General features: G+C 62.9%; 1 protein-coding gene across 3 annotated transcripts in view; it reads right to left on the bottom strand.

The window, feature by feature from the left end:
• ZFPM1 (zinc finger protein, FOG family member 1) overlaps nt 1-14,298 on the bottom strand; it is a 65,108-nt gene that overhangs the window by 7,191 nt on the left and 43,619 nt on the right. For all 3 annotated transcript variants that reach the window (XM_036924220.2, XM_057492972.1, XM_036924222.2), the window contains 2 exons: nt 7,389-7,522; nt 781-877 (listed from right to left, as the gene is read on the bottom strand). In XM_036924220.2, the coding sequence (XP_036780115.2) occupies nt 781-877; nt 7,389-7,522 (231 nt within the window). The remainder of the gene's footprint in view (nt 1-780; nt 878-7,388; nt 7,523-14,298) is intronic.

The following is a 14,298-nucleotide window of genomic DNA, read 5'->3' as shown; positions in this document are numbered from 1 at the left end:
TGACCTTTGACTCTCCTGAAATGAGAGCCACTGTCAGGCTCCGCCTCCATCAGGGGCGTTGAGCCATATGTGCTCAGGAGGGGATGTGAGGAAGGTACCCCCAGAATGTTCTAGCAAAATAGAGCCCCTTGCAGGGGAATGGGGTGGATTTCCTGTCACCAGGGGGCACAGCCCTCTCTCCTGGGTAGCTATGCTGTGGTGGGTGGCCCTCACTTGGCTGTAGAAGTTGCCGCGTGGCTGTCACCACATCCACCCCTTGGACCGGAGCCTCCTTGTCTATAATGGGGTGAGGACCTCTTTCCTGCTCTCTGGCCCTCCCAGGGCCTCCCTGCAGGGCCCCTTCTAGGATGTACGGGGAGATAGAGGAGGCAGGGGCTGCTTTGAGTGAGCACCGGGGCCTGGCCAAGCTCTTCCCCAGGCCTCGCAAAGAAACAGGGCCCCAGAAGGTGAGGGGACGTGGCCCAGGCCCCACAGCTAGGAAGCTGGCCCTCCTGATTCTTCTTGCAGCGAGCCTGCTGGTGCAGGGCCCTGGGTCCCTCTGCCATCCCTGGTGGCACCAGGGAGCAGTCCTTGCCTGGGCCCAGGAAGAGAAGCCACGCCGGCTGAGACCGGCTGCCTCATCCCCCAGCTGACTGTTGGGCCCCAGCTGGGCTTTAATGAGGGTGCAGGGGTGTGGCTGCCGGGTTCCCTGGCCCCTCGGCCCAGCCCACTGTTTTCCCTTGAAGGGCAGCCCAGGAACAGCCAGCGACCCCCGCCTCCTGGAAGCTCCATGACACCAACCCTTCCTGTAGATCTCCGCGCTGGCTTCAGCCTCCGTCAGGGCCTGGGGCAGCGTCCTCAGCCAGCAGGCCTCGTCCTCCAGCAGCAGGGCCAGGGCCTGGCTCGGTGGGTAGGAAGGGAATGGGGTCAGCAAGGACACGGTGGTGCCTTCAGACAGGGAAGAGCACCGGGGATCCCCAGGGGGCACATGCAGGGGTGCCTGAGGGCCTGCCCAGAGGGTGGCCAGATGCAGCAGGGAGTCCCCACCTTCCATGGTCGGACAAGGGGTTCCCTTGGAAACAAGATGCCCAGAGGGGTCAAGCAATTTGCTCAAGGTCACACAGCTGGCAGCGGAGTGGGGATTTGCACCCAGTTCATTTTTGCCTCCCCTTCCCCTCCGGGCTCTCCGGCACGGTCCACCGGGAGCAAAGGGCTGGGCTGGTGCAGGCTTCTCCCGCACAGGCCCCCAGAGGCCTCCAAACCGAGCTGTGGTGGAGGCCGAGATGGGCTGGGAGGGGGTGGTGTCTCCCCAGAAGGGACCTCCACGTCCTCCCCTGTGGTGGGGCTCCTCCCCTGCTGCGGGGCCCAGCAGCTGAGCCCCTGTGGGCATGTGGGGTCAGGCCCTGTTCAGCTTGCTTGCTGCCACCCATCTCGTAGGGGAGGACGCCAAGGCATGGGGGTGGGAGGGGCGGCTCGCACCAGCACCACCCCACCCAGCTGTGCTCTGTCCCCAGCACCATCTGGAGCTGCCCCTGGCGCACCCAGGAAGAAGGAGTCCTCTGGGCTCAGCCCGCAGAGGGGCTGGCAGCCTGGGGCCGGGCGGGGCAGGGCCACCTGCAGACCCCCTCAGTGCCCCGGGATCCCTGGCCAGACACCCAGACCTGTGTGGGCTGCAGGGTGGTGTTAGAACCGCGGCCCTGCTGTGCCCTGGGTCTGGGGTGACGGCTGCACCCCAGCTCCGGGCTGGTTTTTCTGCCTGGAAAGGCACAGTGCACATGCCACATGGGCACTTTTCTGTTTTGCTCAACTTAATGCCTTTTGCTCAGAAATTTGTACAGCTGGACTATTAGCTGAAGAGCCAGTGTCACTTGCTGGAAATGCTGCCACCTGGATGGCGGTGGCTTTGTGGACCCCTGGGACATAAGTGGCAGTGGACCAGGGTGGGACAGCCAGGCAGACGATGGCATGTGGGGCATCCTCTGATGGGTTCCAGGCACCCCCAACCAGGCCTGAGCCCACAGCACTTTTCAGGGTTTTGCTTGCTGCCCAGGACCCACATAGAGCTGGGCCTCCCCGACTCTGACCGCCTCTGCCCTCTCATCCCCATCCTGGGACAGACTCCGGGACCCAGCAAGGTCGGGGCACCCTGGCCAACAGAGCAGCCGCGTGGCCTGTGGGCCAGGAGAGCCCAGCCCTGAGGTAGGATATGCCATCCTTGCACCATGCCTGCCTCCCCTGCTCCTGGGCGTCTCTGCAAGTGGGTGATGCCCTTTTGGAGGTGCGGCCAGGACCTAGGTGTTCATCCTGCTACCTGCATGCAGGGCAGGTCACACCCATCTCCCTGCAACTCAGTTCCCCCCACCCAGGGACCAGGAAGAAGACCCCCCACCTAGCTTTTCCCCTCCCCTTGGCCAGCCTGACACAGCAGGCAGGGGCCCTGTTCCTGGGCTCGGGAGGCTGGTGTTGCTGGGGCACCAAGCCAATAGCTGACCTGTGTCACCCTGCGGCAGCATCTCTGCCAAGGACCCTGCTTGTAACAGATGCCCAGCGATTCTGACGGGGTCCCTGCTGGCTCAGAGGTTTCTATCCAGGCTGCGGCTGGAGACAGGTTGGGGGGCAAAGAGGCACTGGTGGGGTGGCTCGGTGGCAGGTGGCTGGTGACTGCTGTGTCCCAGACACAGGTGACCTGGGCCAGCAGCTTGCAGCCAGGGGGAGGCCGGGGCCTCCCCGAGTCCCTAATGAATATTAATGTGAGGAGGAAGGTGAAAAAATTAATCTGCCTGATCCTCTGATGAGCGCGGCAGTAACGATATGAAATCTAATTATTCATCCCAGTATTTCTAAACCCTCAAACAGACTGACAGCCGCCTGGTCGGTTTAATTCTTATCACTCTTGGGAGCGGCATGTTCGCGCATGATAAAAACACTCGCGCGGCTCTGCTGACGCTGCAGAACCCCCCACTCTGCACACGGTCCGGGCGCAGGCGGTGGCGCCATGTCCCCCCCCCCGCTGGTGACCGGGTGCCCTCATGGTGGCTGCCCTACGCGGGCTGGGGGCACTGCCGTCTGTGAGAGCTGGTGGGAGGAAGGGGCACTGTGGGACGAGTGCCCCCCCTTCCACAGCGGGGCTGGAGACCGGGAGGCCAACGTCTCTAGACCCCCTGTCAGTCTGCAGGGCCACACATGCCTGCACATGGTCCCGAGGGTGTGAGGGCCTCCCCACCCTCTGGCTTCCGGGGGGAGTGCCAACCTGCCCAGCTGCCTCTGAGACTGGGGGCAGTGCCCACAGGTGAGCCCCGAGCCAGCACCTCACCCTGCAGGAGACAGCCCACAGCCCACCTCTCTGCCCCCCCGGAAGCTGAGGATGTTGGTCAGTAGCAGACTCTCTGCTTCCCCTGTGGAGGGGCTGACACAGCGCCAGGCTGCCTGGTGATTTACTTTTTTTCCCTGCTTTTTTTCTTTCTCCCCAACTCTGAGTAGCCCTGGAACTGAAGCCCTTTTCTCAGGTGAAGGCGCAGGGGCCCCCTTCCTGGCCCTGCTCAGCCCGTGGGCAACAGGCAAGCCTGGAAGTTGCTGTTTATAGCTCCCCCACCAGGCCCTTCTGCCAAAACTACCATGGATGCGTGTGCCGCCTCCCTTCAGGGGCAGCGCCAGGCTTGGTGCCCCATCTGAGTCCAGCTGGCTCTGGACAGGCCATGTCTGGGGTCGGCAAGAAGCCCCTCCCTCTGCCCTGCCTGCAGCCCCCCAGGGTGGTTTGTCTCTCCCTCCTGGCTCCAGGCCAGCCCCACCCAGGGCTGGGATAACGGGGGCCACTTTAAATTCTCCGGGTGCATCTGAGAACGCTCCTTGTTTCCCCCAACAAAGAGGCCGGTGTCTGGATTCTGTGCCCGCTGATAACCATCAGAAACCCTATCTCCACCGCATCCGTTGTGACAACTTTATCTGAGGCTGTTCCCAAACCTTGCCATGCATCTCATGGGTCAGCACCGACGGACGGTGGGGGCCCTGTTCTGGGGTGCACGTGGGGCGGCCCAGGGAGCTAGGCGGCCCTGCAGAAGGTTGGGGAGCTGCCTGGGCTCCCCCAGGTCACTGTGGGGCAGGTTCACAGGAGGTCAGGGCTTGGACTGTGGCAGGCCCGGGGTGGGCTCTGCCCGGGGCCCCCAGGTCGTCCTCACAGCTCGGTCTGTGCCCCTCACCGGAGGCAACGGCATTTCTGCCTTTGTTCCTTTCGTCTCTCCCAGACCCTGTGAAGAACCTGTTTCACAGGAGAGACACTGAGTCTCACAGAGGTGAACAAGGGGCCGAGGGCGCGAGAAGCGACTGTGCGCACGGGACCAGACCCGGGTCTGCGTGGCCTCCTCTGCCAGTGTGGCTTCTCCGTCCACCACCTGCTGTCCATCCACCCACCCACCCCTCCATCCCACACACCCATCATCACCCACCCACCCATCCTGAGCATTTCTTCTGTATTTGACGGCAAGCTGGATCAGAGGGGGACCTGCTGGAGGTCACAAAGCAGACTGGTGCTGCTGGCACTGACTGTGGAACCCTGGCCAGGCTCTGTGCTGTCCTTCCTTCCTGGGGCTCCCGCCCCCAGGGTCCCGTGTGTGGGGACTGTGGGTGAAACCACCTGATTCCTGCCTGCAAGCACCCCCCAGCCAGTGGGAAGGGTCACCATACCCCATGGCGCCCTCTCCGCCTCCCTCTAAACAGCAGAGACAAACTGCCTCGTGGCTGATAGGACGCACTGGGGCAGGAGGTGCTGGGGGAGAGAACTGGGACCCATCAGCTGAGCTCGACAAGGGGCCCGCTGAAATGTTAGTAAAAATATTTAGACAATAAATGAAGTATCGGAAAGGCGCACGTATCTTTAAGAAATCAATCATCTTTTACGGTGTGTCTGGACACTCGGCGCCTGCTGGGGAGATAAGGGTTAATCAGGGATCTAATTCTGCAGGAGATCAAACTGCAGGGAAGAGCAGGCGAGGCTCCTTCCTCCCTCCAAGGCCCTGGCCTCTCTGGCGCGCCTCGGACATTATCTCTGCCTGGAGAGGCTTTCTGACCGCACGCCAAGTCTCCCCAGGCTGACCTGCGCCCCAGGCCCAAGGAGGACAAAATCCTGGAGAGAAGTCTGCAGGCGGGTGGGGGGAGGGCGGGCGGGCCAGGCGGGATGGGCCGGGACCCTGGGGCTGGCACAGTGTCCAGTCCCCAGCCTGTACCTAGGGAGTCTGCAGGGGCTCCGGGGGCTGGCAGAGACCGTCCGACTCTCCCTCTGCTATCTGACCCTGCTGATGGCCAAGTCCCTCAAGTTCTTGGAGCATCGGCTTCCTCATCTGTAAAATGGGGACAAGTACCCCCAGAGGGTGGGGCCATGTGTGAGGACAGTTCAGCAGTGTGTGTGCATGAGTGGACAAGATGCACACGCCTGTCCATCTTGCCAGGGGCTGACTGTCCCCCGAAGGGGCAGCAGAGGAGGTGCAGGACCTGCTCAGAACACCGAGGACCCCAGCCCTCAGCCGTGGCTGTTGTCCAGTCAGTCTAGAGGCCAGTGTCACGGAGCTCCTCGCCCACCTGGCCCCCCTTCCAGCCCCCAGCTGCCCCCACCCAGCAGCCCGCCCTCTGAAGGGTCACTGCTGCCTGCACACCTCCAGAAACGGCTGCAACCCCACCACCTCCATCCCGCAGTGGAGCCAGACCCACCCTGGAGCCACCCCCTGCCCGGGGCCACAGGACAGGAGGCTCATCCCCCCTCAGGGCTGCTGGCCATCATGCCTGCTGGGCCACCCCCTGTGGCCTCGATCAGCAGCAGGCGGGAGGCCCCGGCTTCCCCATCTCAGATGAGCACCCTCTCCTCTGTGGGGTCTACAAGGCTCAGGCCTCAAGCGCTCTCAGGGTTTCCCCTAAAGTGTCCAAAGGCTGCAGAAACAGGCTCAGGGACTCCAGGAGCCTGCCTGGGGGCACACAGCAAAATGGCCACGAGGCAGACCCCAGATCCACACCCTACCCTGTGGGGACAGCCCAGCCACAAAGGTGGGCTCCTGTGATCCTGGCCAGCCCCCTGCCTGTGTAAGCGCCCACCCCTCCGAGCCTGGCTGCTCAGCTGGGATACGTGGTGCGGGCAGCCCATAGACCCTGGGAGGCCTCCCAGCCTTGTGAGGTGCAGATGCGAGCCCAGGGAACCTGCCTCGGCATGACCCACAGCGCCGGTTTTACTGCACACGGGAGTGGGGGTGGGATGTGAGCGCTGGTCTGAGGGCCCGAAGCTGGGGATTCTGCCTGTGGCTCCTGAGCAGCCCCACGGATGCTGCTGCAGGCCAAGGTGCTGGGCCCTGGTTTCCACATCTGAGAAATGGAGGCTCTGCCCTCCAGGCTGGTTAGCGTTGTCACGGTAGCATTTGGCCTCTGTGCAGCGGAAGCCTCATCCCTACAGGCCTGGCTCTGCTGCTGACTACACAGAGGCCTGTCAGGCCCATGCCTGGGGCCTCGGGGCCAGGAGATCCAGCACCACAGGGCACCCGCCAGCCAGCGTGTACCCTGGATCAAGCTACCCCTGAATGCCACCTCAGGAGTCAGAAAAGACCATGATTGCCCCAGCACATTTGGGGAGCCTAAGCCTGGGCTTGAGGGGACCAATCTCTTGTGCTGCCTGGTCTCCGAGGAGGCATTTTCTGAACACGGGTCATGCACAGGCCCTCCTGGTCCCCATCACACCACATGCTGCCCAGTCCACTACCCATGCTTATTGTTTCCTATAGAACGATGTTCTTTCTTAACTGGAATGTATTTTTAAAGGAGCCTGCAGGAGGGTGCCAGGCTGACGTGCCATAAACAGAAGGCAGCTCAGCAGTAGCCCTGAGACGGAGGAGGGCCGTGGTGCTCACGTCCAGTGGGAGGATGCTGCCTTTGGGCAACATGTCCCAGGTGGGGCTCCTTAGTTACAGAGGGCGATGAGCAAGTGCGGGAGGGCCCTGACGGCACCCTCTCCCTGTCATCAGGACCCACAGGGACAGCAGTGAAACAACCTCTCACCGTCTGCTGCAGCCACACCCAAGTGCCCAGAACACCACCTCACCTGCCACTGGGGGTGCCAGTCCAGCCCCACCGATCGACTCTTTGTTGCCCGCTCCCCTGGAATGCCCTTCTCTGCCACCTCTCCAACTTCTACTCATCCATTATGGGCTTGCTTAAAGGACACCCCCACCAGGAAGCTCCCTGTGTCACCTGAGGACCCACAGTCCCCTCATCACCTCTTCCAGGAAGCCTTCCTGGCATTCCCAGGTAGGTAACTCTTCCCTGCCCTCCCCCAACACCTCAGGCCTGGCTTGGGGGCTGAAGGGGTCTGTGCCCTGGGCCACACGGTGCCCTGGCTGCAGCTGGCAGGCGAGCTGGCAGGGGTCGAGGCTCCTTACCATTTCCACCTGCCCGGGGGACGAGGCTCCGCTCCGGATGCTCCCGCGGAATGGGCCCCAGGACAGACCCTCGGCGAGGCTGCGTCGAGCCCGCACACGCCTCTGCCCGTCCTGCAGCTGCAGCTCCAACTCGTCTGCAAGGAGAGACATCGGAAGCATGAGGTCCGGCGGTGGGGGTCACCCGGCCCGTCCCTGTGTGGGGCCACCCACCTGCGCAGCCCCCATGCCCCAGGAGCCCCCAGGGCTGTAGGGCAGAGAAGGGGCTGCCCCAGGGGCCAGGGGGCCACACAGTTCATATGAGGGGAGCCGGCAGCTGGATTTGAGCAGGTGGGGGAGAGGCTGGGGGAACACACTAACATGCCAGGGCCATGTGCCTCCGGCAGCCCTGGTGGCAGTGGCAGGCCTGTCCATGCCCGGGTGCACAGATGGAGCCAGGTGACCTCTGGCAGGGACAGGCCGGCTGCTACCCCCGCCCACCCCGAGGGACCTCTGCTCGCTCTGTGGGCCTTGGCTCTTGTGGAGCCTCTAGCTGAGGGTGCAGGGTGCTCGAGGACTGCGGCTACCTGCCGTGGCTGGGGGCCCTCCCAGCTCTGCCGCTGTGGCCTGGCGTGGCCCTTGGGGCAGGGCAGGGAGCGGCATCTGCTGCTGGACTCCCACAGGCACAGACGGGCCTCTGCTGTGAGCCCCTGGGACAGTCACCCCCACGGGGTCGGGACCTGGGGTGGCCGGGGCCTGCAGCGGGGCTCCGAGTTCAGGCTGATCTCACTGCACAATCCACATGACCTTCTGTCGTGGGTTGAGTGGTGGCCCCCAAAAGGTGCATCCACCCAGAACCTACAAATTGTCCTTCTTTGGAAAAGTGTCTTTATAGAAGTAATTACGTTGAGATCTCGAGATAAGACCATTTTGGATTATCCAGTGAGCCTTAAATCCAATGACAAATACCCTTCTGAGACACACAGACAAAAAGACGTGGGGAAGATGGAAGATGGGAACAGACACTGCAGGGTAAAGCTGGGAAGCTGCACCTGGGCCCCCAGAACTGGGAGAGGCTGGGGGACCCTCCCTGGAGGCTGAGGAGCAGCGCGGCCCCACCCCACCTGGATTTGGGACTTCTGGCTCCACAACCAAGAGCAGATTTCTGATGTTTTAAGGCATCAAGGTTGTGCAGATCTGTCAGGGCCGCCCTGAGAGACACATGCCTGGAAGTGACCGCCCCCGCAACACCCCCAAGCCTCGGTGTCCTCGCTGGACAAAGGGCCGGTGGTGGCCATGCCCTCAGAGGGCGGTCCCTCTCTAGGCCACATGGCCTCTGCCCAGGAAGGTTGGGCCACCTTGTGCCGTGGGTGCCACCTAGGCTGCTTGGGCCCATACCGGCCTCACATGTCCTGGCCGTTCCTGAGCAGGGCTGCTGTGGCAGCCCCACTTCCTGGAGCCCCAATCAGGCAGGCTGTGGCCTTAATGGGCCTGATTATCAGATAACTGCCGGCCTAATGGCACAGATAACGTGTAAATACACCAGGAGGCTCAGCTAAAATGTTCTAACTGGGTCCTTGTCTTCCCCAGGGCAGATAAGATGGCAGGGGACCAGGACGAGGCCAAGGCAGCCGGCGCCCCTTTATCAGCCCCACGGGGAGCAGGGTAGGGGCCCGCCCACGAGGGCCATAGCCCCCGCCAGCCCACCCAGGACGCCCGGGTCCTGCCCAGGGCCCTGTGCATGGGCTGCCTGCTTCCCTGGCCCAATAGGGCCCATCACCAGGGACAGAAGTTGGCCCAGCCAGCATAAAGTCACCCATTCCTGCTCAAAGGGCCCTATGGCACTGGCCATCTCCTTATGCCTCCTGTACAGCTGAGGGAGCCGAGGCCAAGCAGTGGGGACTGGGGCTCCAGGACCTGAGCCCAGGCTGCATGGCACTAGATGGCAGCCTGGGCTCCTAGCCCCTCGAGTCCTGGGTGTGCCTGGGTTTCTGATTCCCCGTGGGGCTGGACCTCGGGGTGGGCATGGGTGAGGGAGGAAGAGGCTGCCTGCAGGCAAGCTCACTGGGTGCTCGTTTGTGCATCTGTCTGTCCAGCTACCTGGTGGGCCTGGGCTCTGCCCCCGAGGCTGGCGGGAAGCCCACTGCGGGCTGAGCGTGTGTGCTGCCCTGTCTGCTCCCACTCAGGGCGGGCTCCAGGGGGAGGCGTCCAGAGTCCTGACGCATGGCCCACACCCGCTGGACGAGCAGACACGCCCAAGCCGCATGGGCTGGCATGCACTCAGGCCTGTGCAAGGGATGCCCGGGCCCCTCTCTGGGCTTCAGCTCTCCTGCTGGGGCCGCAGATAAGCAGTGACAGTGGTCTGGACTCTCTGTTTTCACCTATTTTCCCGTCAGTGTCCAGAACATTCATGAAGGAGCCTGTTTCTGGCCTTGTTGGGCTCGAGGCTCCCCATTAAGAGACGATGCCCTCTGTCTGAGGTCAGTGTCTGCCTTTCCACAGGAGGAACTTGGAACTCAGAGGTCTTCCCACGTGTGGGCTGCGTCCCACCCAGACTTGGGGGCGCAGTGGAGCTGGGGGAGGGGGCAGCAGGCCCGTGTCACCTGGGGAGCCAGAGGAGGGGCAGGGCCAGTGGGCCCCCAACCCAGCCCACGCGTGCACCTGCAGGCAAACGGCTGCACTGCCTAATCGGAGCCCCTGGGCTAGCAGGCCGAGCCTCCCAGATAACAGCATGGCTGGTGTTTCCCAGGGCAGCCACGCCGTTTTCTGGGTATCACGCACTGCCAGAGACAGGGCCGGCTCCTGATAAAGGCAGCCGTTCCGCATGTCCTGGGGCAGAGCCCACTGCTCAGGGCTTACTGGGGGCTGGGCAATACCTGGGAAACTGGGGGAGTCCAGGGACCTGGCTGGGGGCCAGGCAATGGTCACCAGGACAACCAGCCTCCCTGGCTGGGGGTGGGGCACCGTTTCTGAGGGGCTGTGCATTGGAAAAGGCACACCCTATGGGTGAATGCAAGGCCATGGCAGGTGCCTGGCTCAGTGAAGGGAATACGGCTGGACCTCAGCCCTGGCTCACCCAGCGCCTCTTTGCAGTGCACAACGTGTGCAACTGTCCATTGTGGCCCTGGTGACGTTCAACATCCATCTGCTCAGATAACCAATTTCTAACAAACAGTTCCTGCCCAACCCCTTGCATAGCTGAAACAGGGTCAGCAGTATTAACAAAGCCCAGTTTGAACCTAGCAGAGACCCTCTCCCAATCAGGAATGAAATCACATCAGCAAAGTGGGAGTAGGTGGGCCACCTACTCCTGGCAGACTGGATACTTCACGAGGGCTCAGTTCAAGGCTGAGAACAAATGAAGGCATAAATGAAGGAGGGCATGGGGCTAAAGGATAAGAGATGCCAGGCTGGGGGTGGAGCTGGCAGGGAGAGTGACAGGCAGGAAGACAGAGCTATTTTTAAACAGCCTCTATTAAGCCAGAGGACACTCAGCTCCCAAGCACACCGGCAGGAAACCTGTGCCCCAAGCCACAACCTGAGCTTGGGCTGCAGGTGGGATGGGAGCCTAGGTCTCTGGGCTTCTGGCTCAGTGCTCACTGGGTCACAGACCCCGTGCGGGCACCTGGGGTGGGGGGCACAGACTCTGCCTTTGGGGGTCCCAGGAAAACATGGGCAGTGGCAGTAATGATGGTGGGCCAGTCACAGTAGGCTTCCAGACGGAGGTGTCCTCTGTGGCAGCCTCCTGCAACTGGTGTGTCCAGAGCAGCTTAGGCGATGGGCACAGAGAGATGTCAGCTCCAGCCAGGTCCTCCTGGCCCTGTCGGCCTTGGCCTCTGTCCCCTCTGTTGGGGGGGGCAATGCCATCTGCTCCAAGGACTCACGATGCTAACAAAGTTCCTGGCCCCACTTATTAAGCCTTAGCCAAGTGCCTACCACAGTGTGCAGGGATTCCTCCCTGCCACGCTGAAGTGAGCTCTCCCAGTGTACAGAGATGGAGGCGGGTGTGGACCAGAGCCCCAGCCGAGCTCTAGCTGGGGCCTCCTAAGGCAGGGGGCTGGCTGCAGAGAGGAGGGGAGGGGCATGTTGCTGGGTGGGTGGGTGGCGGGCCCCTCCCGGCCCTTCTGAGCCCCGGCTGACCTCCTGCTCTGTCCTTGGTCTCCCCATCTGCGCCCCATCTCCTCTGGGGAGGGGCAGGCCCTGTGCTGCCTGGGTAGACCCCCAGGCGGTCAGACCATCACCAAAGGCCAGCGTCAGGACAAAGACCAATTCATTCGAGCAACCCCCCCTGACCCCCCACCCCGCACATGTTATTTCCAGAACAAACATACTGAGCCAGGATTCAATTTCGCACCCCAAGCACCTGCGAGGAACCAGATGAGAAAATTCAGCCTTTGCATATTTATATGGTTTAAATGTCTATTTAGGTCTCAAAACCCTCAAATGGCGTCCTGAGGGGACAGGAAGGAGGCAGGGCTGTGTTGCCACCCCAGGCCAGGCTCAGGACCCATGCTGGGGAGCCCGGTGGAGCAGGTGGCTTGGAATCAACAGGCTGCGCCTCAGTTTACCTGCTGGGCTGGCAGCAGGGAGGGTAAAGGCAGCGTGTCAGTCAGCGGGGCCACTGCCCTCCTGCCCCTGGCGTCCTGGGGAGAGCTGCCCCAGCTCTGCCCCACACCTTGCAGCCCCCGGTGGCCTCCAGTGAGGAGGTTCCAGTTCTCCCTCCCTATCCCACAGCAGCGGCTCAGAGAGCTGAGCAACTTGCTCAAGGTCACACAGCAGGGGCTGCCGTCCCTCAGCCCAGCCCAGCCCAGCCCCTTTCTGACGGAAGATCCAGGCTGCAGCCATCCGGCCGGCTCACCAGAGCCCCCAGGGCCCCGGGCTCCTTCCCTGAGCGATGGCCAGCGCTGCGGTTGGCAGGAGCGGCACTGAGCTGGGGGCGGGCTCCTCCTCCCAGGGGCAGGCTCTGTTTGCGCTCATGGCCGGTGGCCTCCAGAGCACAAAGTCCAGGCGCCCCACGAGCCCCGCCCTGATGGTGGGCCCCGGGGTCAGCATGTGGGCGCCCACCCTGGGGTCGCTGCCAGCACCCTCCTATCTAATCGGCCCATCGCTCCGCCCGGCCCCGCCCCGTGGCTCCCGTGGACCAGCTGGCCTCGGCTTGTCAGAGCGGCCCTATCTCCGGGATCATGCTGTTTGCCTTTGATAAAAGTCACAGAAAAGGGGGAGAAAAGGTGGGAGAGAAGGAAAACCCCAGGGGTGGGCAGGCCCTGCCCTGGCAGGGTTCTAGAAGTCTCCACGGGCAAGGGCCCGGAGTGGGGCAGGGTAGGAGGCTGGGTGGCCGAGACCGTGCACTTCCAAAACGTGCCTCACCAAGGTGGGAACCAGGCCCAGAGAGGGCTAGGGACTCTCTCGAGGTGACACAGCAGATCAGGGCCGGTGGCAGCCAGCAGGGCAGGTGGCCCCTCTGTCCCCCTGCCTGGTGCCTCCTACAGTGGCAAGCCCTCGCACCCTCGGACCCCCTCGCGCCTCCGCACCCCCCTGCCTGGAACATCAGGGCTCTGCTGATCTCGCTGAGGGTGGACTTGCCCAAGAGCACCGGCTCTCAGGTCTGGCCTCCAACTGCACCCTCCTGCCCGGGAAAGCTGTGAGCTGGGTGGTAGCCGAGGCCTCAAAGGACAGGGAGGCTAGGTGGCTCCTCCTCGTGCTCCACGTGACCACTGCCCTCCAGGGTCCGAATGTCCTTTCTCAGCTTCAGCAACTGCCCCCGGTCCTGCCCTTCTGGGACTGAGCTGCCTTGAGGTGAGGTGGTGGGGGCTGACTCCTATTACCCCAACTGCTAAGGGGCTGATGTATAGCCCCTCCTGGCCCCAAGAATCCTGCCACCACCGCCTGCCAGCCGGAAACTCCCAGAACTCGGTTTCCTCTTGGGTGAGATATGGGTCGGAGCCCCTGCCTCACAGCTCATTGCGAGATGAAGTAACACAGACTGTGGCATGTGAAGAGCAGGACCTGGCACCCAGCAGGAGCCCTCAAGGACGGCCCATGGGGGCCGTGGGGGTTGGCGCTGAGCAGCAGGCCTTCTACTGCCTTGGCCAGGCTTCCAGCCCCTCGGGTTCCGCACCCCTAAAGCAGATGACACCAGGGCCTTTCCTCGGCGGTGACAGGGCTTCAGGGCAGCTCAGGGAGGCACCACGTGACCCCCAGACCTCACCTCTGAGTCGACGGCGGGCATCCCAGGCCCTGGCACATTAGGGGTTTGGGAGCTGCCCTGGTCACATGGATACGCCAGGCAGGGACCATGGGCAGGCATGGAAGGCCATCTCCTGGGCAGGTATTTTGAGGTGGGTGTTCAGAGCCCAACCAGGGTGGGGGCTGGGGAGCCTGTCTGGACACCCAAGGCCTATGGTTGGTCACCATCCCTTCTGCCCTGCGGTCATGGAGCCTCTGGGCTTGGAGGGGAGGGTTTGCTCTGTGGCTGTCATGGCCCTGCTCGTATGTGACCCTCCTGAACTGGCTGGAGTGGGGAGATCTGGGCCTGGGGAGAAGTGGCTGGGGGGATGGGGGGCAAGTTCCCGTCAGTTTCTGGGACCATCCCCCACCCACTCGGCCCGTGTTTGCTCCCCATGTACAGTCTGGGCAACAAGGCCCAGACTGGGGATGGGCTGAGGAGGAAGACCTTTGCACAGGAGCGTGAATTAGGCTGTGGGGCTTTGCCTGGGGGAACCAGTGAGGTCCAGGCGCTGCCTCTCCCCAGGTCTGCACTGCTGTGGAAGCTGTGTGCAGCTTCTCCCATTGGGCTGGTTTCCCCCAGCCTCCCAGCTGGCTGCTGGCAGGTTTGGTGCCATCCTTCGAGCTGATCCAAAGCACAGAGAAAGCAGACATGCCTGTGTGACCTGTGGTCCCAGGAACAGGAAACCCAGAGCCCTGGGGCTCCAGC

This window comes from Manis pentadactyla, chromosome 15 (genome assembly GCF_030020395.1).
Source record: "Manis pentadactyla isolate mManPen7 chromosome 15, mManPen7.hap1, whole genome shotgun sequence".
Classification (NCBI taxonomy): Eukaryota; Metazoa; Chordata; class Mammalia; order Pholidota; family Manidae; genus Manis; species Manis pentadactyla.
Note: the sequence above shows the minus strand (reverse complement) of the source record. Positions and strands in the feature narration are given on the sequence as shown.